The following is a 24,807-nucleotide window of genomic DNA, read 5'->3' on the forward strand; positions in this document are numbered from 1 at the left end:
AAGCCTTGATGGGGAAGGAGGCATCCACGGAGCTGGTGGAGACACAGGGCAGTTCCCTTCACTCCATCCAGCCCCAGGGGCCATCTTCCAGTGGGTCTCAGAGCAGCAGACCCACGGGACCCCCTGCCCGGCTGTTTATGGAACCCCCAAGCGACCGGCGCGGGTGGGCAGCGCCCCCCGAGCCCCCATCCCCATCCCCCCCCCGCAGGCTCTCCCCGCAGGCTGCACCATGGCCCCGCAGAAGGAGCCTCCCCAGCCGCTCTGGGCAGCCCGGCCCAGCGCCCCGCCACCCGCCAGGGACACACGTTCTCCCTCCTGCTCAGAGGGAACCGGCCGTGTGGCGGTTTGTGCCCGGTGCCCCTCGTCCCGCCGCTGGGCACCGCTGGGAAGAGCCTGGCCCCGTCCCCTGGGCACCCGCCCTGGGATACCTGCAGCCATGGGTGACATCCCCTCTCGGCTGCTCCTCTCCAGGCTGAACAGCCCCCGCCCGCTCAGCCCTTCCTCCCCGGGGAGATGCTCCAGCCCCTCACCCCCTTCGCAGCCCTGCAGCCACCCGGGGCTGATGTCGGGGTGCGCAGCCAGCCGGACCCCCCTGCTCTGCAGAGCCCCCCAAGAGGCAGAGCCCGGAGGCAGAAGGTGAGGCAGGGGGACACGGGGCCGTGCCCCCCACCCTCCCGGGCTGAGCTGGGGGGGCCGCCTGCCCCCCCGGGGCCGCCCCTCCGCCGGCCGGCCGGCCTGCCTTTGTGCCTGGCCGGGGGTGGGCAGGCAGGGGAGGAGCCTGCGGAAAGTTTTGGGCTAAAAAAACCACCTTTTTGCTGCCAGCCGAGCCCGACGTCAGGGGCCGCTGTGCGCTGCGCGGGGCTCCGCACGCGGCCGCCACACAAAGGCAGCAGCTCCGGTCCGCGCACCGCTCCGCAGGTGAGTGGCGGGGACCCCCCGGACACCCCCCGCCCCCCGAACTAGGGGTCGGACCCCCACTCCAAGCCCCCGCGGATGGTGGGGCCGCCCGCCCGACGCCACGGGGACGGGCGCCTGGCTGGGGAGGCGGCGGTAACGCGGGCGGAGGGCTCCCCGGCGGGGCGAGGGGCTTTGCTGGGGCGGGGGGCGGTGCATGGTCGAGTCTGGGGGGGAGCCCCCCACCCCGGGTGCGGGCTCGCCTGCCAGGAGCCAGGGAAGTGCCTGGAGGTGCAGGAGGGCTGGGGTTTGGAGGCAGGCGGGACTCCTGCGGAGCAGGCAGGGCTTGAGGCAGTGGCTCGGGATCTCAGTGCCCCCCACCCTGGGGGGCCACCCCCACCGGTTCGGGGAGGGCTCAGGTGGGGCGAGATGCGCCGGCCGGGGCCCGGCACCGCCAGCCCCGCCGGGGGGCGAGTCCGGGGGGGGGGAGAGGTGGGAGGGGAGGGGGCTGCGCTGGGGTCCCGGCACAGCAGCTGCCCGGGGGAGGGAGCAGGGGGTGGCAGCGTGGGAATGTGCCCCGCGATGCGCAGGCAGGACACCCGGCAGCCCCTTTCCTCCAGTAGCACCTTCTCCTCACTGCCAGGCGAAGGTGAGACCTCCTGCTGGAGAGCCCCCCAGCACCCCGCTCCCCTCCAGCAGAGCTTCCCGGTGAGGCAGAGCTCAGCCCCCCCCCCCTCCTGGCAGCCGGCGGTCCCTGGGCGCCCCGGGCCAGGGGCTCCCCAAGCGCTGGGCTCGCTGCCCGGAGGCGGGGAGCTCAGTGAGGCAGGGAGGGCAGCGGTCCTGCGCCCACCTCTGCCAGGGCCAGCTGCAGGCGGAGCCCAGCCGAGGGGTCCCGCTGCTGGAAGAGGGGGTGCCGGCGGGCTGCCGGCCCAGCAGCTGCCCCGCTCCCGGGAGAGCATCGGGGCGGCGGCGAGGGGACAGGATCTGGGGAGGGTGGTGTGACCCCCACATTTGCTGGTGGCATCGCCTGGCCCCGGGCAGTGTCCGTAGAGGGGTCTGAGCCCCTTGCAGCGCTGGGTATTTGGGCTTTGCTTCACCATCACCAGGCGATTATTTTATTTTTTTTTATAGAGCTGATCCTAGATTATTCAAACCCGGGGCAGCTAGAGGTGCAGGGGGAAGGGGAAACAGGGACTGCCATGGTGTGGCCAAGCTCCAGGCTGCTCCGCTCGTGCAGCCCGTTCCTGGGAGAGACCAACGCGATGAGAGCCAGCCGGGATCTGAGCAGGAGAGGAGCCAGGCACCACAGGGATGCGGGAGGAGCTGGGCTGTGCGAACACGCCTGAAGGCGCTGGCAGCCCAGCCAGAGCAGCTCTTGTTTGACCGGCAAGGAAGGGACCAGGCTGCTTGGAAAACGAGCTGGAAAACTGCACTGCCGAGTCCTTTCTGAAAGTTTTAGGATGAGCCACAGCTGAGGATCACTGCAGACCTTTGCCTGGGGGATGTGATGTGCTGGGCAGAGCCTGGGAGCAGATTCAGGAGTTCCTGGGGCTGCAGCTGGGCTGCCCCTTGGAGCCTCCCCTCCCACATCCCTGGGTGGGTGATCCCGGTACCCCTGCCGTGGGGAGCAGAGGGTGTCTGTGCCTGGAGGGAGGCAGGGGTGAGCATGGCAGCTGGGGCTGTCTGCCCTGGGCACTCGGGCTGCGTCCATGGCACCTGGGCTGGGAGGTGGGTGCGGGAGCACAGGGAAATGGTCTGCAAGAGGGTGGAAGTTTGCAGAGCACCCGAAATCAGGGGGATGCTGTGTGGGCATCAGAGGTGCCACCCCATAAGAGCTGCTGCAGGAAGTGGGACAGGAGGACCTGTAACTCTGCTCAGCTCTAGCCTTGCCATCGGTAACTGGCCCATCCGGGCTGAGCTCTTGCCCCCTTTGAAGGCAGCTGGGTGGGAGCAGGGCTGAGCCGTGCCGTGCTCGGCAGGATGGCTACCAGCCGGACTGGGCGAGGGGGAAGGCAGCTCGCACCCCCTTGGCTGCGCCTTCAGCCAGCTGGGGTGTGTAATTCCCTGTGACAGCTCAATGCAGAGCGAAGCCAGCAGCTTCGTGGCAGTGGACGCATGAAAGGTGAGTGTGCTGGAGCCTGAATAATGCGGAGAGCTGCTCTCTCCGAACTGGCAGCCTGGGGGTGAGAGGGAATGCTGACCCCGGGCTCTTCCCTGCACTGACATCCCCCAGGGCACGAGGTGCATCCTTACCTCTACAGCCTGGTCCCACCAAGCCCATCATGAACCCAGGGCAGGGGTGATGTATTTGCTGACTGGCTGCTGCCACGCAGATATGGGTGTCATCCTAAAATGCTTTGGGGGAGCAGGGAAGGGGCCGCCAGACTTGAGGTGTCAGCTCTGCATGGCTGCACTCCTGCCAGGAGCAGGAGCTGGGACCCCAGTGTCGGCAGCAGCATCCCACAGATGCTCACGGTGGCAGCTGGAGGGGAGCCATCACCCAGCCCAAGGCCACCGTGGTGGTGTGGGCAAGGCCCTGGGCGCTGCACCCTTGTGTGTGTGCACCCTCGTCCCCAACCTGCTCCCAGGTGCATGCACCCCCTCCCCGTGCATGCACGGGTGCTGTGCCGGTGGATGTGGTGCCAGCAGTGGGCGCAGCTCTCCCGCTCCATCTCTCCAACTTGTTCCCACGCTGTGGGGCCTTTATGTATTTTTTTTTTTTAGTGTTTAATCCACTGGTTTAGCTCTCAGACCCCTCATGGCAGCGGGTTTGTTTTTGCTAGGCTTTTTTCTTTCCCTCCCTGGATTCCTCTGGAGCTGGAGAAAGGTACCATGGCAGCTGCCTTCCCGTGGCCCCGGGGCTCTTTGGTGCGGGGTGGCAGCCTGCTGCGTGCTGGATAAAGGAGCCACGGAGAAATACAGGGGGGTAGGGCCTGGGGACCAGCACTGGGAAGCAGCATGCCAATGGGAGCTGCTTTGCTTTCCGGGCGCAGGCAGCTGAGGCAGCCTGGTGCTGGGTGCACCCAACCAAAGAGCCTTCCCCAGCTGCTGTGTGGGGTGCGGGGGTCCCCGCAGAACATTGCAGCCACACGCAAGGCAATGGGTGCCTGCAGGGATGGGAACAAGCTCCCAGCCCAACAGCTCCCTGTTCAGAGGCAGTTGCTGAGATACACAATTAACCTTCCTGATACAACTAACACATGTGGTGTAACGGGTGGCAACAAGCAGGGCATGGGGGTGTACATGCATGTGTGCAACAGAGGCAGCTGCCATCTCGCTCCCGGACAGGCTGCCTGCAGCCCACCATGCCCCCTCCTCACTGCCCCAAATCCCACCCGCCTCACCCTCTCCCTCCTCCCCAGGCAGGATGCAGGTCCGGGGCTTCCTCCTCCTCCTCTTGGCGCTGATCCTGCTGGCTGCCACCGCCGAGGCTGGCAAAAACAAGAAAGGTGAGGGGCTGCCTGGGGCAGGGGGCCGGGGGGCAGCTCAGGGCGTGCTCCTGTGTCCCTGCAGTGAGCACCCACTCTGCCTTCCCTCGCAGAGAAGGCGAAGAAGGACGGCTCCAAGTGCGAGGACTGGCGCTGGGGACCCTGCGTCCCCAACAGCAAGGACTGTGGCCTGGGCTACCGTGAGGGAACTTGCAAAGACGAGAGTAAGAAGCTCAAGTGCAAGATCCCCTGCAACTGGAAGAAGAAGTTTGGAGGTGGGTGCGTGGCGGCGGTGGCTGGGGACCACCCTGGGCTGGGTGGCTGGTGCTGGGGACCACGCCGGGTGCTGGCCAGCTCTGATGCCTCTCCCCTCCCTCCCAGCTGACTGCAAGTACAAATTTGAGAGCTGGGGGGGATGTAGCGCTCAGACTGGTGTGAAAACTCGCTCCGGCATCCTGAAGAAAGCCCTGTACAATGCCCAATGTGAGGAGATTGTCTATGTGACCAAGCCCTGCTCTTCCAAGATCAAATCGAAGTCCAAAGGTCAGTTCCCACCACTCCTGTCCCCAGAAGGTTTCCACTGGCACCCTGGGCAGGGGCTTTCCAGGGGTAGCTTGGCCTGCTGGGGTTGGGCTTTGCTGGTGGTGTGGGAGGTCACACAGTATGCTCTCCCCTCTGCATCAGCACATGCGACGGCCCCGAAGTCCAGTTGCTGGATGGGTGGGATGCAGGTGCTGCTAGGAAAAACCTTGGTGTCCCCCCCTAAGTCACTGCTAGTTCCACTGGGATGAGGATTTCCCCCTCTCCTCAGTGGGCTGGTGTAAAGCATGGCTTTGCATGGTGCGGGTAGGCTGCCTGCAGGGATGCAGGCCCTGCGCCGTGCTGGCTGCACTTCTGCCACGGCAGCGTCTGGGGGCTCGGTGGGCTGCAGCAGATGCACTAACCCTTGTCTCCTCTGTTTCTCGGATGCAGCAAAGAAGGGCAAGGGGAAGGACTAGAGCGGGAAGCCAGCATCCTCCTTGGCCCCTCAACACGGTGCCTATGGGGCTGGATGCCCAGCTGCAGCCGGCCCATGCTCCAGTCTTCCTCCTCCTCCTCCTCCTCTCCTTCCTCCTTTCGATGACCTCCTCTTTCACTGAGATGCCTTGTTTTAATCACTAGTGTTGTAGAGAGCAAACCCACCCGCCCTGCAGGAGGTGCTGCCCTGCTCCCTGCCACTGCTGCCAGTGCATCCCACTCGCCTCCTTTCAGCTGGTGTCCTAGGTTTGCTGGGATGCGCCTGGAGAGCTGGGATGAGACCGCAACTTTTTTCCATCCTCTGACACAGATGTGTCTTTAGCACGTCCTTTGGCAAGCCCAGGACCCTCCTCACTCATCTACCGGGTACTGGTGCTGGAGGGAAGGGCTGAGTGTTGAATGCCTGAGTAACCCCATCACTCTCGCCCCTTACTTACGTGAGGACTGCCCTCAGCTCTTCCAGCATCCCTTCAGCCAGGGCATGACTTCCCTGCAGCAGCTGGGGGAAACAAATCCACTGCCCCCAGGAACCACCACATCCCCTCTCCATCACTTCTCACCACATGTGTCCATGCTGGGGCTGTAGCCCCTCTGCCTTCAACACGCTGACACCGGTGCTGGGTGGGAGCTCTCACTTCTTTTGGAAAATGGGGTTTGTTTTATTTTCCAATAAAAATCTTTTTAAAAAACCCTGTCGGAACCCACCTGTCATCCCCACGAGCCGCTGCTGTGCTGGCAACTCCACCAAACCCCAGCTTTGCTGACCCCACGGGGACCAGCGGGGTGAAGTTACCAGTGCCCTGGGTGCTACACACATGTGGTCCTGGAGTAGGTACATGGGTCAGACCTCATTGCCTCTTCTCAACAGCACTTGGGGCTGCCACCCCCAGAAATGTCACCAGTGAGCAACACTGGGAAGCTGGAGAGGAGTGACCAGGTGACAACTCATTCAGTCCTCATGCTGTGGCTGTTGCTTTCTGGTCCAAGCTCTTTATTTGTCTCGGGGTGTGTTGGGCCATGGTTGTAACAGGTTTTTTTAGAAAAAAAAGAAGATACCAAAAGCCCACCACGCATTTTGGGCACCGCTATGTGAATTATCCTAAAGGCAGTGGCCAGGGTTTGGGGGGCAGCCTTTCTCCAGGTTGCGCAGCATCACCCCTGCACAGGGATGGGAAGGACATACGGACACGGAGTTTGCCAGTGCCAGCGTGGCCCCGTCCCGTCCCTTGCCTGCACCTGGCTGTGTCCAACAAGGCTTGCAGAAAGTGGGCTTTGGGAGAAGCTGGGGAGCAGCCCCTGGTGGTCTGGGCTGCGCACATGGGTGGGACGGGAAGGGGCTGGAGACGCTGGCTGAAGCCCGCATGCTGAGGGCTCTGCCACAACACCGACGACAGGGTTACGTCCATTTACAAAGCTCAGCAGCCGGTTCCTTTGGCCTCCCTAGGGCATCCCCCTATACGTGGGGCAGGAGCGGGGCTTGGGGGCCACCACTGTCCTCTCCCACTCCCAGAGCCATGCATCAGGTCTCCCATACCCACCATGGGGAGAGCGGGGACCTGCTCATGGCCCATATGACACAGAGCATCTCAGCCACATTGCAGACCCTCTTCCCAACCCCCTGAGACCCCCCAGCTCCTCTCCATCCCTCCCAAGGACAGTTATCCTCACTGTCGCTGCTGCCCACTTCTTGGGGATCGCATTCCCCCGGGGCTGTGGAGAGAGGTCCTGCACCACACCGCTGCTTTGCTTTGCAGTTTTAGTTTCCATCGTGTAGGAGGCTTCGTTTGGCTGTCCGGCCAAGGGCAGGAAGGGCATGAAGGGGAAAGTGGAGCTGAAGCCCAGGGGAAAATTTCACCTGCCAGTCTGTGTGTGAAGATGTACGGTGATGTCTCTCAAGGGAAAGGAAGGAGCTTGCCACATCTGCTCAGGTGCAATCGGCCTCAGGAGGGGGCCTGGCTGGGCTAGCAGGGCTCCCCGTGAGCATGCCCGAGCCAGCCTGGTCCAAGATGGCTGACAAATGTTTGGTCCCAGTTTCTTTTCATTTCTTGGGTAATAAATGGTTTAAAAGCCTCTTGAAAGCATCCAGCATTAGGCTGTCTGCATGCAGACAAGCTCTGACACACTGGAGATGGTCAGCAGCGGGGGAAGAGGCATCCAGTCTTAGGAGAAACACGGATGCCACTTTGCCAACCTCTCTAAAGCAGGGAGCTGGGGAGGGCTCCTGGTGACTCCATCTCCTCCTCTCGCCTCTGGCCTTCCCGCTGGCTCCCCAAGCCGGTCCCCAGGCCCAGGGGGATTGGAAGGAGCTGCAGCTCAGAGGTGCCTTGGACCTTTGTCAGCGTTGGATGAAGGGCATCATCCGCAATCACTGCACAGTCTGCACTGTTGTGAGTGGGGAGCAGAGGACCTCCCACCCTGGCAAAGGAGGCAAAGGGAAGGGCTTCCGTAAAGTTGCTGAAGTGGTCCCTGAGCGCCAGTTTATCTGGCTGTGCCAATGTTCCTGTACTGGCACATGAGAAGGTGCTTGAAGGTTTTCTTGAAGGTGGCGTTGCAGAGGGCGTAGCAGGCTGGGTTGATGGTGCTGTTGACATAGCAGAGCCAGTAGCCGATGGACCACACTGTTTCAGGCACGCAGGTCTCACAGAAGGTGTTAATGAGGACCATCACGTTGTATGGAGTCCATGTGAGTATGAAGGCTAGCAGGATAGCAAATATGGTGCGGGTGACTTTCTTCTCCCGGGCTGCCATCTGGCGCTTCTTCCGCACTTGGCTCCTGGCAATGCTAGCAAACTTCCTGGCAACATTGGCCGGACGGCTGTTGGCCAGGGAGTTGTGGTCAGAGGCTTTAGCTGGGACAATCTCGATGGCAGTGACGCATTCAGTCCCAGTCTGCTTGGTGACGATCTTAATCTTGGACCACTTGGAAGATGGGTTCACCCGGGGGTGGGATGGGCTCTGTCCTTGTCCCGCTGGCAAGATTTCTGCTGTGGGCTTGTCTTTTGTGGTCTGGGTCATGCTGACAGTGCTGGACTCATTGGAGGTCTCCTTCTCCTCCTGATGTCCAGTGGCCTCTGTCTGTGCTGAGGGCTGGTCATCCACTTTCCCATTCCTCACCTCCTCCTTCACTTCCATGGCCCTCTTGGGGGAGTTATTGTTGTTCTGTTTGATCATGGGGCCCTTGAAGAAGCTGAGGGACTTGCCTTTCCTCTCTTTCCTGCTTTCAGGCTTGTGCCTCCTCACCCTGCTCCTGCTGGCCAAGGAGATGTGGATGTACAGCACCGTCATGATGACCACAGGCAGGTAGAAAGCAGCGATGGCCGTGCCAAAGGTCACCGCCGGGTTGGAGAGGAACTGAATGTAGCATTCCCTCTCGGGAACTGTCCTCTTGCCCACAATGAACTGCCAGAACAAGATGGCAGGGGCCCAGAGAATGAAGGACAATATCCACGCGGCCGCGATCATTAGCCCTGCCATCTTGGTGGTCCGCCTGGCTGGGTATGTCAGGGGCTTGGTGACACAGAAGTACCGGTCAAAGCTGATGATGAGCAAGTTCATGACAGAGGCATTGCTCACCACGTAGTCCAGGGCCAGCCACAGGTCACACACCACGGCCCCCAGCGGCCAGTAGCCTTTGATGATGTAGACCGTGTAGAGGTTCATGGAGAAGACCCCGATGATGAGGTCTGCACAGGCCAGGCTGAAGAGGAAGTAATTGTTGACAGTCTGGAGCTGGCGGTTCACCTTGATGGACAGCATCACCAGGATGTTGCCTACCACAGTGACGAGGCTGAGCGAGCCGGTGACCGTGGCAATGAAAATCAGCTCCACTGTCTTGTAGTTGGTGGGAGGCTGGATGGCCACCTCGGAGCGGTTGCCCAAGGTGAAGTTGTCGTAGGTCAGGTTGGCCATCTTTGCCTGCCAGGGCTGAGCAGAGAGGTTGCGCATGGGGTCTGCAGGGGGAGCAGGGACAGAAGGGAGAATATCATACCTGCCAGCCTGTGCCGGCAACATTGCCACCTCCTCAGTTTCCCAGGCCAGGACTCGAAAAACCTCCCGGCATTACTGGGTTTCTCTGGTCCATTGCAGCCTTCCCCCGGGAGCTCTTTGAAGGCACATTTTGTGTCCCTATTTAGCAACGGGCAAGACACACGGAGCTGCAGGGAGAGGAGCAGGGAGAGGGCTGGGGACAGCCCTCTGGCCACGTTGCAGTGGTCCTTTAGCTGCAGAGCCAGGAACCCCATCCCAGCAGGAGCAGAGCCCTGGGGTGCCCTGGGAAGGCATGCAGAGGTGCATGGGGCTGTGGAGCTGTGCAGTGATGCACAGCGCTTGCTGCAAGGACAGCACGGCGCAGAGCCGGTGCCCTGCCCAGGGATAGGAGCACACTCGTCCCACCAGCCTCCCCAAAGCACCTCCCCAAGAGGGGGCTACCCCGCAGAGCCCGTGCCACGGTCCGCTCAGCTCACCTGCGTCTCTGGCGGCAAACAGCTCCTTCTGGAAGATGAAATCTGGGACAGGGAAAACAGCAAGTTACACTACAGCTGCAGCCCCGAGGAGTTCATGCGAGTCCCACAGCGTCTTACTGGGAGGCACCAGCCTTTCCAGCAGAGGTGGCCTTGCCAAAGGGGTGACACTGCTCAGTGGCAGATGCTGAAAACGCAAATAAGGCTGAAACGGGGTAATTTGACTAGCCTGGTTCACAGCCCAGCCCCAACAGGCACGAGAGAGGGAAAGGGCCACATCAGTGCCATCAGCCAGCGATGCTGGGAAATGCTGGCCCTTTCCCTCCATCCCACATCACGCTGCAGCGGCAGCCACACGGGCTGCCATGGAGATGTATGGGGTGAGGCCAGCTATCCCAGCCCTGAATTACTTGTGAAATACCTGAAATATTTGTGAAAGGTGGATGGAAAGACTGCCTTCATCCAAACCGAGGTGCCTGCAGTTAACCTCCCCAAGGTAAGACGAGAATGGACCTTAAAAAAAATAATCAATGGACCAAACCTGATGTGTTAAAATGAAGAATTTCCTGGAAGGGGAAGCAAAGGTCCCGGGGAGGTGGGCTGGACAGAGGAGCTTCCTACTGGACCTGCCTCTCCCACACCACCCAGGCTCCCCAAACCTGCTTGGCCTCCACCAGCCTCACCCTGGGGGCAGGGGGCATCCCAACCCCACCAGCCCAGCGAGGACAGCCTCTCCAGCAGCTTCACCCAGCACCCGGGGTGCTGCTGCTGGTAGCACGGTGGGAGCCAGCATGGCACGTGGGTGCCCACACGGGTGCTCTCAGCGGGAGCGCTTGGCATAGCGTGTCTCTGCAAGCTGGCTTGGGTACCAGCACTGGCTCCAAACAACTCCTGGGACTCCTGAAGCTGATTTTGCTAAATGTATAAACATGCCATTAACGCACACCTCTCCGAAACAGGATTTGGCAGGCTTTGGGGTCGGTTTGTATTTTTAAAGTCTTTTAAAAGAAATGCCCTTGCCTTTCATTTGTGGTGAGGATAGGAGATTTCTGCCATCAGCAAACAGCCAGGGTTTTAATCTAACCACTTTATAAAAGAGATGCAGGTGTGAGAAAATGGAAGCATGGCCGCCGAGATGCTAACACCAGGGTACCAACATAGCCATTAAGACAGCTTCTGCGTTAGCAAGGCTGCAGCTGCGATGATAGCAGCTAGGCTTTTCTTACATGTGCAGGGGAAAGAAGTGGCTGAGGGACAGAGAAATACCTCTGTATCATTATCCTTTCAGCCTGTTACACATGAAGACACAGTGCTTCGAAAAGAAAGCAACACCCTCCAGTAGATACTAAATGTCAGCTACCGATAGGGTGAGGAAGCCTGGTGGCACTGCCCAGCTCCAAGCACAAGGGATTCGTCAAGGGAGAGGGAAAGCCGTTCCTGCTGCCATCATCCTGGGCACCCAGCCAGGGATGCAAGAAGAGGTGATAAGTGTATAAAATGGCTTAGAAATCTATAATTGTGGCAGTTCGGGGGTTGGTTTCAGTACAATTGAAATGAGTTTTAAATTCTTCACTTTGGTGAGATGGGGAGATTTAGCTGTCATACTTGTAACAGCTAATCAAACTGATCAGACAAGCTAGCAATCAAGCAGACATCCACCCCAGCTCTTCCAGGACAAATCTGAAAAATCTTGAAAAAAAAACCCTTTCCTTCATCTCTGCTAAAATGAGGGGTTCAGTTTTTTTGCTTTAGTTAGTGAACTGGCATTCTCTTCTAAGTGCATTTAATTAATTATGCGCCTTGACAAAGGTTTGTGTTCTCGGTTGCCTGAAGTAAGGACAGTCCATCTCAAACCACTCCAGAAAGCTGTTTGTAAGCGTCAGGAGAAAGGGAGAAGAGTGGTGCAGCCCCACTGGTGTGTCTCTGGATGCCACCCAGAGGTCACGCTGGAAACGGGTGTGCTGACATCAGTGGGTACTTTGAAAATGAACTTTGGTCCGAGGGCAGAATTAGAGCAATGTCCCGTTGGGGGGCAGGAGGGGGAATGAAAATGGTTAAGGTGTGAAGAGACGTACAGCACAGATGTACAACATGTACAAGCTGGAAGATGTGAACACCACTGGCCTTTACCTCCAGTAACCTGGCTATTTTCTGCCATGCCCCAGCCTACTGGGCATCCCTCCTTTCCCCATCTTCTGCTCTCTCCATCCCACCATCGCTCTCCTCTGCCCCTGACACCCTCCCCAACCTCACTGGAACTCACTGGATTCACTGGTGCTGCCTTTCCTTCCTGAGCAGGGCAGGCAGCTCAGCCTGGAGCTGGGAGCAGGCCAAGGATGCTGTGAATTCGCCAGGTCTCAGAGCAGCTGACCGAGCCACGTGTCGTGGGATGGAGAGCACCCAGGCTGTGTGGGGAGGGCCTGGGCCTGGGGAGGGGCACGGCTCTCCGGCAACCCCAGCTCTGCCTGAGCCCCCAGGATGTGCCCCAGGATGGTGGGTGCAGGCAGGAGAGCTGCAATGGACCCACCAGTGCCACTGCATCTCCACTCTCACACCACCCTCATCACTGTCCCTGATTCTGTGAAGCCCCCAGACATCAAGGGACCTCTCCCGGCCCTGGGGTCTCCCCACTAAATGTCTCCCCCCACCCAGTGCCTATCTCTCTCCTCCTGCACCTCCAGGAGCACATTTCTTCTCTCCTTCCCCTCTCCTCTCCACCCCCCATCACCCTCCCTGTCTCCATCCCCCTTTGCCCCCCCTCCCCCTGCTGCCAGCACCACAGTCAGGGAGGAGATGCAACTTGGGCGAAGCCCAGAGGTCACTTCAGAAAGGCTTCTGGGGCTGAGGCCCCCCACCTGTGACACCAGTTGGCTTTTCAGCCCGCACATGTCATTGGTGGTGCTCGGTGGGTGCTCTCCCAGACCTACCAGTGAGCTGCTCTGAACTCCATCACCGGCCTCCTCCCTCCCTAGGACTTCTGGCAGTGACTTAATGGCTGGTTTTCACCTCTCCATCGAAGCCATTAGGAGCCTCCAATTCTTCACTGATAGCATCTTTTGGTCTAAGGATTTCTGTGGCCATTGCAGCACTCGACAAGAGTGTCCTCAGGACAGGGAAACCTTTCCTTCCCCACCCAACACCTCGCATGATATGGATGAAAACGAAAAGCACAGATGCAAGCAGATAAGGCTGTAACTTCGGTGGGGTCCATCTGTTTCGGCCAGCGCTTGGCACAGGAGGGTCCCCATCACTGCCCGAGATCATGGGTACCACCACAGTTGGGTGAGGAGACAGCTCCAGAGCAAGCGAGCAAAGCCGGTACTGGCCAACCCTCCTCGGTCACAGGGTGACATCCGAGGGGCATGGCACGAAGCTCCCATTTCCTTGCCACTCCAGCAAGCCTTCCCAGGCTGCTGGCCGCTGCAAAATGCCCTGCAGCTTGCTGTCAGGTAGGAAAGGAGAAACCCTTGTCATGGGCTGCCGATGGTCATCCTGTAGCCAGAAAGTCTGCCCTGGCCAGAGGCAGCTGCTCCATCGGGTGCAGTTAGTGCCTGAGCACCCGCTGAGCACTCAACCTGTGTGGGACAGAGGGTCTCACTGCCTCGTTCCACCCTGCGCGGTGGAAGCCGGCCACCCCCCCCCAAACGGTGTGCCGAAGGAGCAGGAGAGGCTGGTATTTAGGCCACCACGGGATGGTGGCACCTTGAGCTGTGGGATGAGCTCCTGGAGCAAGCAGCCCTGCAGCCCCAGTGCCCCCTGCCTCAGCTCGCGGTACTGTGCGGCCTCCGGCTGCCCCTCCATGGCCCTGTCCCTCCTGCCACCGCCAGCCACCCTCTCCCTGCTCCCTCACTGCCTCGTCCCAGCCCCATCCTCATCCTCGGGGCTGGGGGGAGCAGGGGCAGTCATGGCTGGCCCACATGCAGTTTGAAGCAAGGTCTCTGGGAACGAGCAGGGCGCTGCAGGCACCCAGCAGTGTCACCGGCAGAGCCCAAGCCCTATGCTCCATGCTCACACACCAGGCACGGGAAGAAGACGTTCATAGGGGAAGGAAAGAAATTAAAGAAACCATTACCTTTCACAGAGGCTTTCAGGTGCGAGCTGCTCCCGGAGGAGATGGGCTTTTGCTCTGCATGGGTGCAATCAGCCCTTTGGAGGAACAGCAAAGCCTGAAGAGACCTCAAGCCCAGGGAGCTCCTGTCCCGGCAGGGATGGGGTGGCCGTGGCTGCCAGCTCCGGGCTGGATGGGCCCCGTGGGGCTCCGGGCACTGCCAGCAGGGAAGCTCCCCTCTCCGCTGCAGGGATGTCCCAGGGGAGGGCACACATCACCCCCTGCTCCAGCTTGGTGCGGAGGGCCGGGGCCAGGGCACATCAGCTCTGCTGTTGCCATTGGAAAGAAGCAAGCCAGCCCTTCCAGCCCTGCTGCCAGCTCCCTGCTTGTCTCACCCTTCCTAAAAGCGCCGAGAGGGTGAAAATCTTAATGGGATTCGTTCCGTCGTGTCAAACTGCTGATGTGATGCAGGTTTGGGCAGTTAGTGCAGCCACAACCAGAATTTAAAGAGAGAAGGGAGAAAAAAGAGGAGAGGGATAGAAGATGCTGAACAGATACTTGCATTTATGGCTCATGCACACAAAGGGAAGGGATACTTAGGGAGAGGTGACAGTTTATGGTGCTAATTGCATTATCTAATAGCTGCTAATTAGTTCCTGAGTCATGGCACCTGTTTACAGCTAGTGAGGGATTGTTCTAGTTGGCAGATTCACACCCCTCAAAGAGTGTGGAAACAGAGCTCCTAGATACCAGGAACAGGCACCTTAGAAATACAATATAGGGAAAACACAAAATATGGAAATATATGGAAAAGACAAAACAGGGGGAGGGGAAATATGAGATAAGAGGAGGCCTGTGCATCCTGTGTGTGGAGGGGAGATTAGCCTGTGTTTGCCCTGTCAGGGAGGGCTGGTATCAGGCTGCTCCTGTGCCTCTGCATCAGGAACGATGAAGGCAATAAACCAACCAGGAAAACAGAAAGGAGTTGAAGGGCCGGTAGGATTTGCTGCGCTGAGATGGCAGGGCTCCCTCTGCCCTCCTGGCTCCAGCTGGCAGCTGTGCTGGCACGCCTCCAGCATGGCAAGGGGCGATAGACCCCTGAAGTCCTTATCCTGCTCCAGAGGAGATCTGAGCCATCGTGCCAGAGGAATTGCTTCTTGCCAGGAATGCATGGGGTGGATCTGGGCTTTTTGTTTTTCCCATTGAATAATTTATTCCTCTTTCTTCCTCTGCAATTCAACTGGCTCTCATGAGGCAAAGCGAATTCCTCCGTCCACACAAGCTGGGAGTCTCTGATGGCTTTTCCTGGAGCCACTGGCGAAGCAGTGAGCTCAGCCGCGTGGAGCTGCCAGCTTTTGGGGGGGGGGGGGGGGGGCAGGCAAGGGGGCGGGAGAACCCCTGCTGTGCTCGGCACGTGTTTGTGCATCAGGTTTTGAAAATTTGCTGTGTCTGGGGCCAGAAGGGACCACGCGCCCCCAGCAAGCCAGGAGCCTCCCCTGCCTTCACTGCTGCTCCGAACTAGGTGGGTGCTGCTGGGTTTCACCTGATCTGAGGCATCGTGCCCCGGCTGTGAGGAGCACCGGCAGGCCAGGGCTGTGGCTTGTGAGCTGCTCGTGTGAGTAGCACCCAGCATGCTCCCAGCACCCCAAAGCTGGCATGGCTGCACCCCCTGCCCGCGCTGGCTCCCCACCGCTTGCCTGTATCCTCAGCATACCCCTGGATCATTCGCAGCTCCTAAGGGGCCGCACACCATCTACCCACAGTATTACCAGGCAAGGAGCAAATCAGTGAGAAAGCATTTTTAAGTGGTTAAAAGTCACTCCTATAAATAACCTACCAGCTTGCTGGCTGCTCTGACAATTAATTAACCATCTGCCACCCAATTATTAGGCCCAATAAACAACCTATCAGTGAAACACCAATAGTGAGCGTGCCCAGCAAATGCCATGCAAGCCAAAGTCCAGCCTTACCCTGCTGTGCCCGACCCCTGGCTCCAGAGCCCCGGTGGCTCCCCAGCAGCTCCTGAGCCCGCTCCAGTGGGTCCCGTCACAGGGGGAGAACACTCATCGTGGCAGCATCCCATGGCGGGGCCGGGGGGGCACACAGTCGCCTCCCTCCTGTGCCCTCTGCCATGGCCCCCTCAGGGCTGCAGGTCTGGGCTGGTGGCAGAGCTCAGCCCACGCCACTGAGCCGGGAAGGTGCTGGGCTTTCAGTGGAGCCTGGGCTAGAGCCACACTGCTCCCCTCCCAGCTACTGCATTAATGCTCTCTGCCTCAGAGAGATGCTCAAGCTCTTTTATATCCCTGGGCTGAAGCTTTAACAGGACCTAGTTGTTTCAAGGCAGCGCAACAGAAATAACCCTGCTGTAGGTGCAGGTCCTGCTGTAGGTGCAGGTCCCGCTGCCGGGAAGGGTTCTGGGCTCAGCTGGCCACAGGAGGGACAGGGAAGGTTACAGGAACAGGCGGCTGCCTGGATTAGCTGGGCTATCCCCAGGGAGAGGTTGGTGGCCGGGATCAGACGCCTGCAAGAGAGATGATGCTGGAGCGGGGTGAAGAGGGCAGGGAGTTGCAAGACTCCAGAGCTGGTTGCTTAGAAGAGCAGCTCTCCCTGCCCCAGGGACAAGGACAGGCCTTGCCTGGGGACAGCAAGGAGGATGGACTCAGCCCCTCTTCGGGGAAGCCAGCTGCGGGAAGCCCTCCCACCCTGCCACTGCCCTGCACAGCCATGGTCACCCACTCCAGGTCCCTGCCACCTGCCCAGGGTACCAGCCCACCCTGGAGCCAGGGCTGGCACTGGGTCAGGTGGGGGCTGGCCCCCATGCAGAGCCGCAACACCCTGTGCCGCCCCCCTTTGCCCACACCGGAGTCCCGGCAGGCCGTGGGATGGGGATGCAGCTCAGGCAATCCGGTAGTGTTGCTCTGGCAGAACAGAGCTGCCAGGAGGGTGGTGGTGGTGGGGATGACTGTGTTGCTCTGTAAGCAACTCCTCCCAGAGCTGAGAGAAAACACCAAAGTGCTCATCTGAAATTTTAAAGAGCAGGCAATGGGAACCAGAGCCCCTTGCTCCAAGGAGCAGCAGGGTGAGGCTCCGTGGGGCTTTGAGAGGATGAATGAGCCAGCCAAGCAATGGAGGAGAGAAAAGAGAGCTGCTGCCCTGAGCCAAAGGCAGAGAATTGGGTGAGTGCAAGGGCCCTGCCAGGTGGATGTGGATGTGGCAAAGGAGAGCCCTAGCCCTGGGGACAGACAGCAGCAGGGAAACTTTAGGGTGCTAATGACAAAGAAAATGGGAAATATTAGACCCTGCTTGGCCACGAGACCTGCCAGAGGGTTTGCAGCTGGAGGTGAGCAAGGAGCCAGAGTCTGTAGCGTAAGGTGGGCAGGGGAGCCCAGGGCATGGACAGGCAGCACTGGAGGGGTGGGGGGCCTAGGGACGAGAGCAGGTGGAAAACCCCATCTGTGATGACAACAGAGGAGAGGAAGGATGGAGAGAAAGGAGTTGGGAATAGCTTCAGGGTGCCAGAGAGGGATTACGTATCTCCCCCTCAGAAGAGCCCTAAGAAACTCCGCCGAGAGGGAGACCCCCTGTGCAGGGACGCTGCCTGCAGACCCCTCCCTGCTGCCTTCCCTGCAGGCTCCCACCAGCTCCTGGCTGGGCAGAGTGGGAACCGTGCTGTGGCTGGAAACCTTCACGGGCTGCAGCTCTCCTGCTCGGGCTGTCCATCACCGCCTAGGAGTCACCTCTCACCGGGGATGGTGGTCCCCAGCTGGTCACAGCCCTAGCCAGTGCCACAGGCAGCATCCTGCAGCACTGGGCAGGGGTTTTAGCTGCTTCATCGCCTGCAGCAGATGGTAGGAGAAGGTTTCATGAGTTGTGCATTGCTTAAGGGCCATGGTGGGTGGTCAGAGCTCTTCGAGCAGCCTGGAGACAACCGACCATGCTAGACTCTGCTTCTAAGTGCTGCAGAAAGGCAGACCCAAGCCCAGGCAACCCATGCCTGTTGTCATGCAAAGGTTGAGCCTGGTAGGGTTTCATTGCTCTCCTCACTGTGCACACACACACACTTTTCTGGCTTTAGCTGGGGCTGCACGTGATGCCACGGCCAGCAGAGCAGGGATCCAAACTACCCCAAAGGCCCTGGAGACATGCAGGGTATGCTCCTTCCCATCTCGGTCATGCAAAGATCCCTCAAGGACGCCTGTCCCTTGGCAGCAGAGCCAGCCCGCTGTGCTGCCCATGGGGGGGCCCAGCTAACGTCAGCGTCTGGGGGGGTCTGCAAGCAAGGGGTCACAGAAATGAGGCGCCAGGCATGCCTCCGGAGAGCTGCCCAGTGACCTGAGGCAGGCCGAGGGCCGGCGACATCGTGTTTGCAGAGTGGTGTTTTCAGACCTCAGGGCTGCACAACTGGGGCTCTGAGTTTCCCACAGACAAATCAATCTCGTTCTGCTTAAAGAGCCTAAAGACATTAACCCGTTAACCAGCCGATGTAAACCAACTCTGCCACCAGCCTTAAACCTGCAGGCGACACTTCACCCAGCACCCCTCTCCTCCAAATGCCTCCAGCTGAGGTACCTGGTGCCAGCGCCCACCGCTGCCTCTGCCAAGCTGCAAGGTGCTATAAAATATATTAGATTTAATAGCAGCTGTAGTATCAGGGGGCTGCTCCTCCGCCTGGCTTTCTTGGCTAGAGCACAGCCAGCCTTGATAGCTCAGTACTCGACAGCTCTGGCTGAGCCCGCTGCATCCGAGGAGCTCCATCGTTTACACTGAGTCCTGCCTTTAAAGGACAAACTTCCCAGCTGCTGCTCTTCCTGCGCCAGCTGACCGAGGATGAAACTCCTCTGCGAGGCTGTTGAAGACAAGCAAACAGCCCTGTGGTTCCCCCTGTCCCTCTCCAGCCCTGTCTGAGTCACAGAACGGTGCCTGGGGTGGTGTGGGTCCTCCGCACCAGCACATCTCAGCCTGCCTAACGCTGGGGTGAGAGGGAACAACGCACTTGTGCACCTCTGCCACTGCCTCATGTACTGAGCCTGAAGGCCATGCTGCACAGGACACGCAGGGGTGATGAGGACAGGGTCACAGGAAGACAGGAGAGCCAGTGTCACTCCCCCAGATCTGATTTGCAGGACCTCCAGCAACCGTTCTGGGGATTGTCAGAGGGATGAGGCTCTGTGCCTGCAGCCGCTGCATTTGGAGGCTCGGACAGGCTGGTGAAGTTCATTTTCTAAGCAAATTTACATCTGACAAGGTATAAGCTGAGCCTTTGTTGGAGCTCCTCTGTGTGGTGCAGCCTCTGGGCTGAAGGCATCTCTGGAGGGTCCCAGGAGCAGCCCCTGGGTGAAGGCGTGAGCAGCTGTGCCCAGCATGCATGGGGTCAGGCTGGGGACCATTGCCAGCAGAGACTTGTTTGCTCATGCTCACTGTGCCGGGGGACTCAAGGGATGGAGCCAGGCCAAACGATGTTGTCCTGGCCCAGAGTCAAGTCCCAAGAGGACCGGCACATCCTTCCACAGGGAAGGTGGGATGGATGCCAACAGGCACACAGGGTAGGGACAGCCAGGTGACGGGGGCTGGTTCTGTGTCTGCTGCTAAACATCAAGGGAGGGGACCCATGGGTAAGGCAACCTGCCCTGTGCTCCTGCACCAGCAAAATCCCGGGAGCACTTGCCCCAGATTCATTTGTCCCGAAAAGGCCAAATTCCTACTTGAAGCTTCAGCAAATGAATTTGTCTGAATATAGTGCGAGAGCCAACCTCGGTACCTTCAAGGCTCTGGATGCAGTGAGACTTTCTTGTGCCTAGAGGATTAAAGGGATGCTGTGGTGGGCAATGCTCTCCTGGGGATGCCCCAGGCTGGCACACTGCTCCACTTGGCTATGAGTTAGATAACAGCCTCCCAGTAAGACCTGAGCTCACCACCCAGCCTGATGGGGCCCTGGGCAGAAGAGCACATGAGCCTTCTTAGAAACTGGTGTCTGTTTCCTGACTGGTCGCCCGAATCCCTCAGAAGAGGGATGGCTTTGGCGTGGCTCCAAACACCAGCTTGGAAAGGCTTAAAGGCTGCCCAGGTGCCAAGCCCTGCACCACCACTGGCATCTGCCACACTCACCAGGGGTGCTGGTGCTAGGGCAGGCTGAGGAGCAGTCAGCAGGGGATGCTGCGGAGAGGGATGAAGAGAGGAGGGGAAGTAGATGAGAATGGTGTGGTCCAAACTTCCACTTCTCGGCTGTGCCAGGTCCCGCACACTCGCATCTCCCCAAAACACATCCTTTAAATACACGGTTTTAGAGCCAGCCCAGAATGGATGTTGAAATGCAAGGCAAGCCTCCTCCCTTGGCTTACTGGAAAGCAACAAGGGCATAGCCCTGTGTCAGACCGAGCAGAGACTGGTTCAAGGACAATGCCTGCATCTCCAGAAGGTGTCCATCAACGCCCTGATGTAGTGTGCCCTGGAGAAGGGGTCAGCTCACACACACAAAACTCTTGCTGCATGTATGTGCATGCGGAAAGAGGAGCTGTGTCTGTGCAGAAAGCAGCAGCCCCTTGCAAACAGCCTCCATTTCCCTCTGCCCTTGCTATTGCTCTCCCTGCTGCCCTTGCAGAGCTGTGTCTGCCACCTTGGCTGGGCGCTCACCAGCCCTCTTCACCTGTGCGGATGCCACTGGCCGGGGCTCAGCAGGGCAGGCAGAGAAGGGCTCCACAGCGAAGGTGTGCTTGGGGCTGCTCTGCATCAGCCGCTCATCCTGGTCTCACTATTTTTATTCCCTGGGTTTGTCCTTTTTTTTTCCTTTCTTTTTTTTTCTTTTCTTTTTTTTTTTTTTCCTGGGGAGATGTTTGTCATTTTAATTTAAAAAAAAAACAAACAACAAAACCTCAACCATGACACAACCTGACATCAATAGGATCCTCGTGGGGACAGTTTAAAGAGAAAAACCATGCTCCTTCTGCAAACTCAGAGTAATTGGATCACAGCATTAATTAATCATTTCAGTTCATTTCTCTTCTGTGAAAGAAAACAGACTGACCCACCCAGACGGGTATGCCCCTCGTGTGAATAAACAAACCACTTTTACCGGTAGCCCTCCTTCTTCTCCTCCTCCTGCCAGCTTCCCGCTGCCCACTCACTGGGTCACTGCCGGGGCCGCTGCTCCATCCAGCAGGGCTGGGAACCTGCTGCTGGCTCAGAGCAGGGCGCGGGGGCTTAGCTCTCACAGGGACCGGGGGCTGCCACACAGAGGGACACCACCCTGCCCAGATACGTGCTCCCACCCCACCTTCCCCACCCAGGGGCTCTGCCTGCTGGTCACCAGCCTGGCTGAGGGGCTGCTGTTTCTTAGGATCTCTGCAGGAGTGAAATCGCCCCTGGGATGCTCTGCTCTTTGTTGGGATGCCTCACGGGGGCCTAGTCCAGGCTGGAGAGCAGCAGCAGGCACTCAGATCCCAGAAGCTGAGGCATTAGGAAGCAGGAGGTGATGCCCAGCCATAGTGACAGCAAAAAGCATCTTGCTGTCGCCTGTGATTTCAACGTGAGCATTGTCACTGGTGGTGTTTAACCGAAAGCCTGGGCTCTAGGACCCTGGCATCTGAGTCTTTCAATAGACAGTGCCAGCATCAACCAGCTGTACCAGCCCTCCCAGCCCCTCTGCTCATCCTGCAAGTAGTGGCAGGAGCAGCCAAGCCACCCTCAGAGGTCACTCAAGGCACCTGTGACAAAGCAGGAGCCTCCAAAGAGCCGAGGGAGCCGCCAGCCCCGCCAGCTGCGCAGGGCACAGAGGGACGCTAGCTGTTCCTCCCGTGGGGCAGGGTCTCCCTGGCCGTGGGCTTTGCAAAGCCCAGCTAGAACAGCCACAGCGCATACAGAGGGGTTGAAAGCAGAAGAGAGGAGAAGGCAGCGTTGCTCTCATTTAAATAAATGACAGGAACCGTTCCCTGATTTGAAGCCTTTGTCATTTTGGGAGAAAAGGAGGGTGGGGCTGCCTGACCCTTGCCCAAGATGGGCCAACAGAGAGCACGGGGCAGCCTTGCTGTTACCAGCAGGGCCAGCAAGGGCTGAAGGGCAGGTGGGATCCACATGCAGGGAGAGAGGGGCAAGCCCTGTCCCCCCTGCATCACCCAACCAGGCAAAGGGCTCTGCAGAGAAGTGGGGGGACTTCTGCCTGGTCATATCCTGGGGGTGGTCCCCAGCATGGGGACAAAGTATCCAAAAGGTACAGGCTCCTGTCCCTGCTGCTTTTGTTGGGATATGGAGGGAAGCAAAGCAAGCATGCAGGTAGTTTCCTGCCCAGAAAACAAATCTCCTTCCAAGAGGCAAGCGGGGGGCAAACAGCTCCCGCCCGGCGGTCCCCACTGCGGGGGGGTAGGCTGCTCGTACGCCCGTGGCAGGGTGCTGCCAGGGCCGGTTCCTGGGTGACCGGAGGGAGCCGAGGTCCCACGGATACCGGGGGGGCAGCGCAGGTTTGGATGGGCGCAGGGGAGTGGGGTGACAGAGCTCGCCCCGATACCCCGGCAGGGCTGCAGCCCAGGCAGTGAACCAGCCCGGGGGTCCCGACCCTCGGGGCACCCCCGGGATTCCCGGAGGGAGGCAGGAGTACGGGAAAGTTGACAGAGATATCCCTCCCAACTCCTGGGGCGCCCGGCTGCTCCATCCCCGGGGCTGCGCACCCCACTTCCCACACACTCCCACTCCGTGCCCCCCCCTCCTCGGCCAGGACTCTCCGAGGGGGGGGCCCACGGGGGTGCCCCCCCTCACCCACCCCCCCTCCCGTACTCACGGAGCCCCCGAGCAGCGACTCACCGGGCAGCCCCCCGGGCGCGCCGCCCGCCGCCGAGCCGTTCTCAGCGGCCATGGTGCAGCGCCGAGCCCCGCGCCGCGCCGTCGGGGGCTGCGCTCCGCATGGCCCGGCCGCTGCCGGCTCCCGCGGCGCCGTGCGCGGCCGAGGGGCGGGGAGGGGAGGGGAGGGCTCGGCCCGGCCTCCCCCCGCCCCCTCCCTCCCCCGCCCCCCCCCCTCCCAGATGTGCCGCCCCCAGATGTGCCGCAAAGCCGCACCGGGGCGGGGGGGCATGCCGCTGTTCGCCCTCCTCGTTCCAGATGTGGCACCTCGCCCCCGACGGACAGATGTTGGGCTGGGGGGGGGGTGGGGGGGTGGGGGGGGGCGTGCGGGCGGCTGCCCCCCACCGCCACCCGGTGGGCTGGCGGGAGCTCCACGGTGCAGCACCGCGGACAGCGCTGCCGGCCGGCCCGGGCTCCCCCCGGACCCTCCGCCCCGGGCCCCCCGCCCCGGGCCCCCCCCGGACCTTCTGCCCCGGGACCTTCTGCCCCGGCACCCCCGCCCAGGGAGCCCCCTAATCCCGGGATCCTTCGCCCCGGGAGCCCCCGTCCCGGGACCCCCGCCCCAGGCTCCCCCCAGGTCCTTCCGCCCTGGGACATTCTGCCCTGGCACCCCCAACCCGGGAGCCCCCATCCAGGGACCCCTGCCCAGGGACAACCCCCGCCCCCCCCCAGGACCTTTCGCCCCAGGCTCCCCCTGGACCTTCCGCCCTGGGAGTCCTCTTCCTGGCACCCCCACCCAGGGGGACACTCCCCGCACCCCCGGGACCTTCCGACCTGGGTTCCCCTGCCCCGGGACCCCTGCCCTGGGACCCCAGTCCCGGGATCCCCTGCAGACGGGCAGGGCAGAGGCCCCCTCCGCTGCAGCAGGGAGCACCAGGAGCACTGGTGCCCCACCATGAGCGAGAGCCAGACACCGGGGGAGGTGGGCACGGCTCAGCCACAGGGACCCTCGGTGCACTCCATGGTCCCCAAAACACAGTTAAAATCCTGGCACACACGTCTGCAAACTTAAAATCACAGAACCACAGAATTGCTGAGATTGGAAAAGCCCTTTGAGACCATCGAGCCCAACCGTCACCCCAGCATTGCCCAGCCCACCCCAACCCGTGTCCCCAAGTGCCACAGCTGCGCGGGTCTCAAACAGCCTTGGAAGCCACAACGAGCTCCCTGCCGGGCTGTCGCTGATACCCAGCGCTGGGCTTTCCCCACAGGGACAAACACATCAACAGGCAGCCTGACCATCAGCTGACTGCCCCGCAGGTTCTGTTTTCTCCTTTATGGTGAGCAAGAAGAAGCAAAAATATTTAAAAAAAATTCTGCCTTCCCTTCCCTCTACACCTGTCCTCTCCTCTGCTTATACCTAGACCGACTCCCTCATCGCCCCCCGCCTCTCACTTGTACCGTCTCACAGGCACACATGGGTATCATTCCCCCATCTGCTCGGCTCTCGCACATACATACATAAATATGCATAAACAAATAAACGCCCCACTTTCTCCCTCCGTTGAGTGATTACAGCCAAGTTCCCACCATCCACCCCTTCGCCTCACCCTCCTCTCACCCCCCTCGTTCTGGGAGGCAGCACTAACTGAAGGCCCGTGTCTGACGCCAGCCTCTCATCTAAAATGTTGGCCAGATGTGCCCAGCTCACGGATTTGACCTCTCTCTTCCCCAGATCCCGCAATCTGCTATCTTCTCCCTGGAGGCCAAGACCCATTTCTGAATCCCAGCAGAGGGACCGTTGTAAGATAATTCAGACGATTGTCTCTGGTGACACAGCTCCAGCTCCGAGCGCTGCGCTCTGCACCCGGAAAAGGTTAAAGCCTTTCGGCGCTCGCGTCCTTGGCTCGGCTGCTGCCTGTGCACGCCGAGAGGCCCCTGCCACTGCAGCGAGGCAGATTCACCGTCTTTATTTTGGTCACCCTAGGCCAGATCCTGGCGTTTCTTTAGTGAGTGTTCAGTCAACTGGTATTCATTTTCTTTCCTGCTTTCTTTGAGGAGCGAGAAGACAAAGCGTTCCCAGCATCAGCTGGTGCAGAGCCGCGCAGTTGCGCTGAGCACAGCGAGGCTTTGCTGACTTCTGCCAGCTTAACATCTGCCCACGCCGTGTCTACAGGCACCCACCAAAAGCTGT

At 60.0% G+C, this 24,807-nt stretch overlaps 2 protein-coding genes across 4 annotated transcripts; one reads left to right on the top strand and one right to left on the bottom strand.

The window, feature by feature from the left end:
- The first annotated feature begins 789 nt into the window (after positions 1-789).
- Positions 790-6,031, top strand: MDK (midkine). Of its 3 annotated transcripts, none has more exons than XM_055792973.1 (5): positions 790-918; positions 4,257-4,343; positions 4,436-4,597; positions 4,704-4,865; positions 5,295-6,031. In XM_055792973.1, the coding sequence occupies exons 2-5, from the start codon at positions 4,262-4,264 to the stop codon at positions 5,318-5,320; spliced, it is 432 nt and encodes a 143-aa protein (XP_055648948.1). In that variant the 5' UTR covers positions 790-918; positions 4,257-4,261; the 3' UTR covers positions 5,321-6,031. The 3 variants fall into 3 exon arrangements, with proteins under 3 accessions (XP_055648948.1, XP_055648959.1, XP_055648940.1); XM_055792984.1 differs by having other exon boundaries at positions 841-918; positions 4,261-4,343; XM_055792965.1 differs by lacking the exon at positions 790-918 and adding an exon at positions 2,999-3,016.
- CHRM4 (cholinergic receptor muscarinic 4) lies at positions 5,814-22,780 on the bottom strand. The gene is made up of 3 exons (XM_055792955.1): positions 22,638-22,780; positions 9,803-9,844; positions 5,814-9,289 (listed from the first exon to the last, which is right to left on the bottom strand). Exons 1-3 carry the CDS (start codon positions 22,687-22,689, stop codon positions 7,818-7,820), a joined length of 1,566 nt encoding a protein of 521 aa, XP_055648930.1. The 5' UTR covers positions 22,690-22,780; the 3' UTR covers positions 5,814-7,817.
- Positions 22,781-24,807: the final 2,027 nt, after the last annotated feature.

The sequence above is a fragment of the Falco peregrinus genome, chromosome 1 (genome assembly GCF_023634155.1).
Source record: "Falco peregrinus isolate bFalPer1 chromosome 1, bFalPer1.pri, whole genome shotgun sequence".
Taxonomy (NCBI): Eukaryota; Metazoa; Chordata; class Aves; order Falconiformes; family Falconidae; genus Falco; species Falco peregrinus.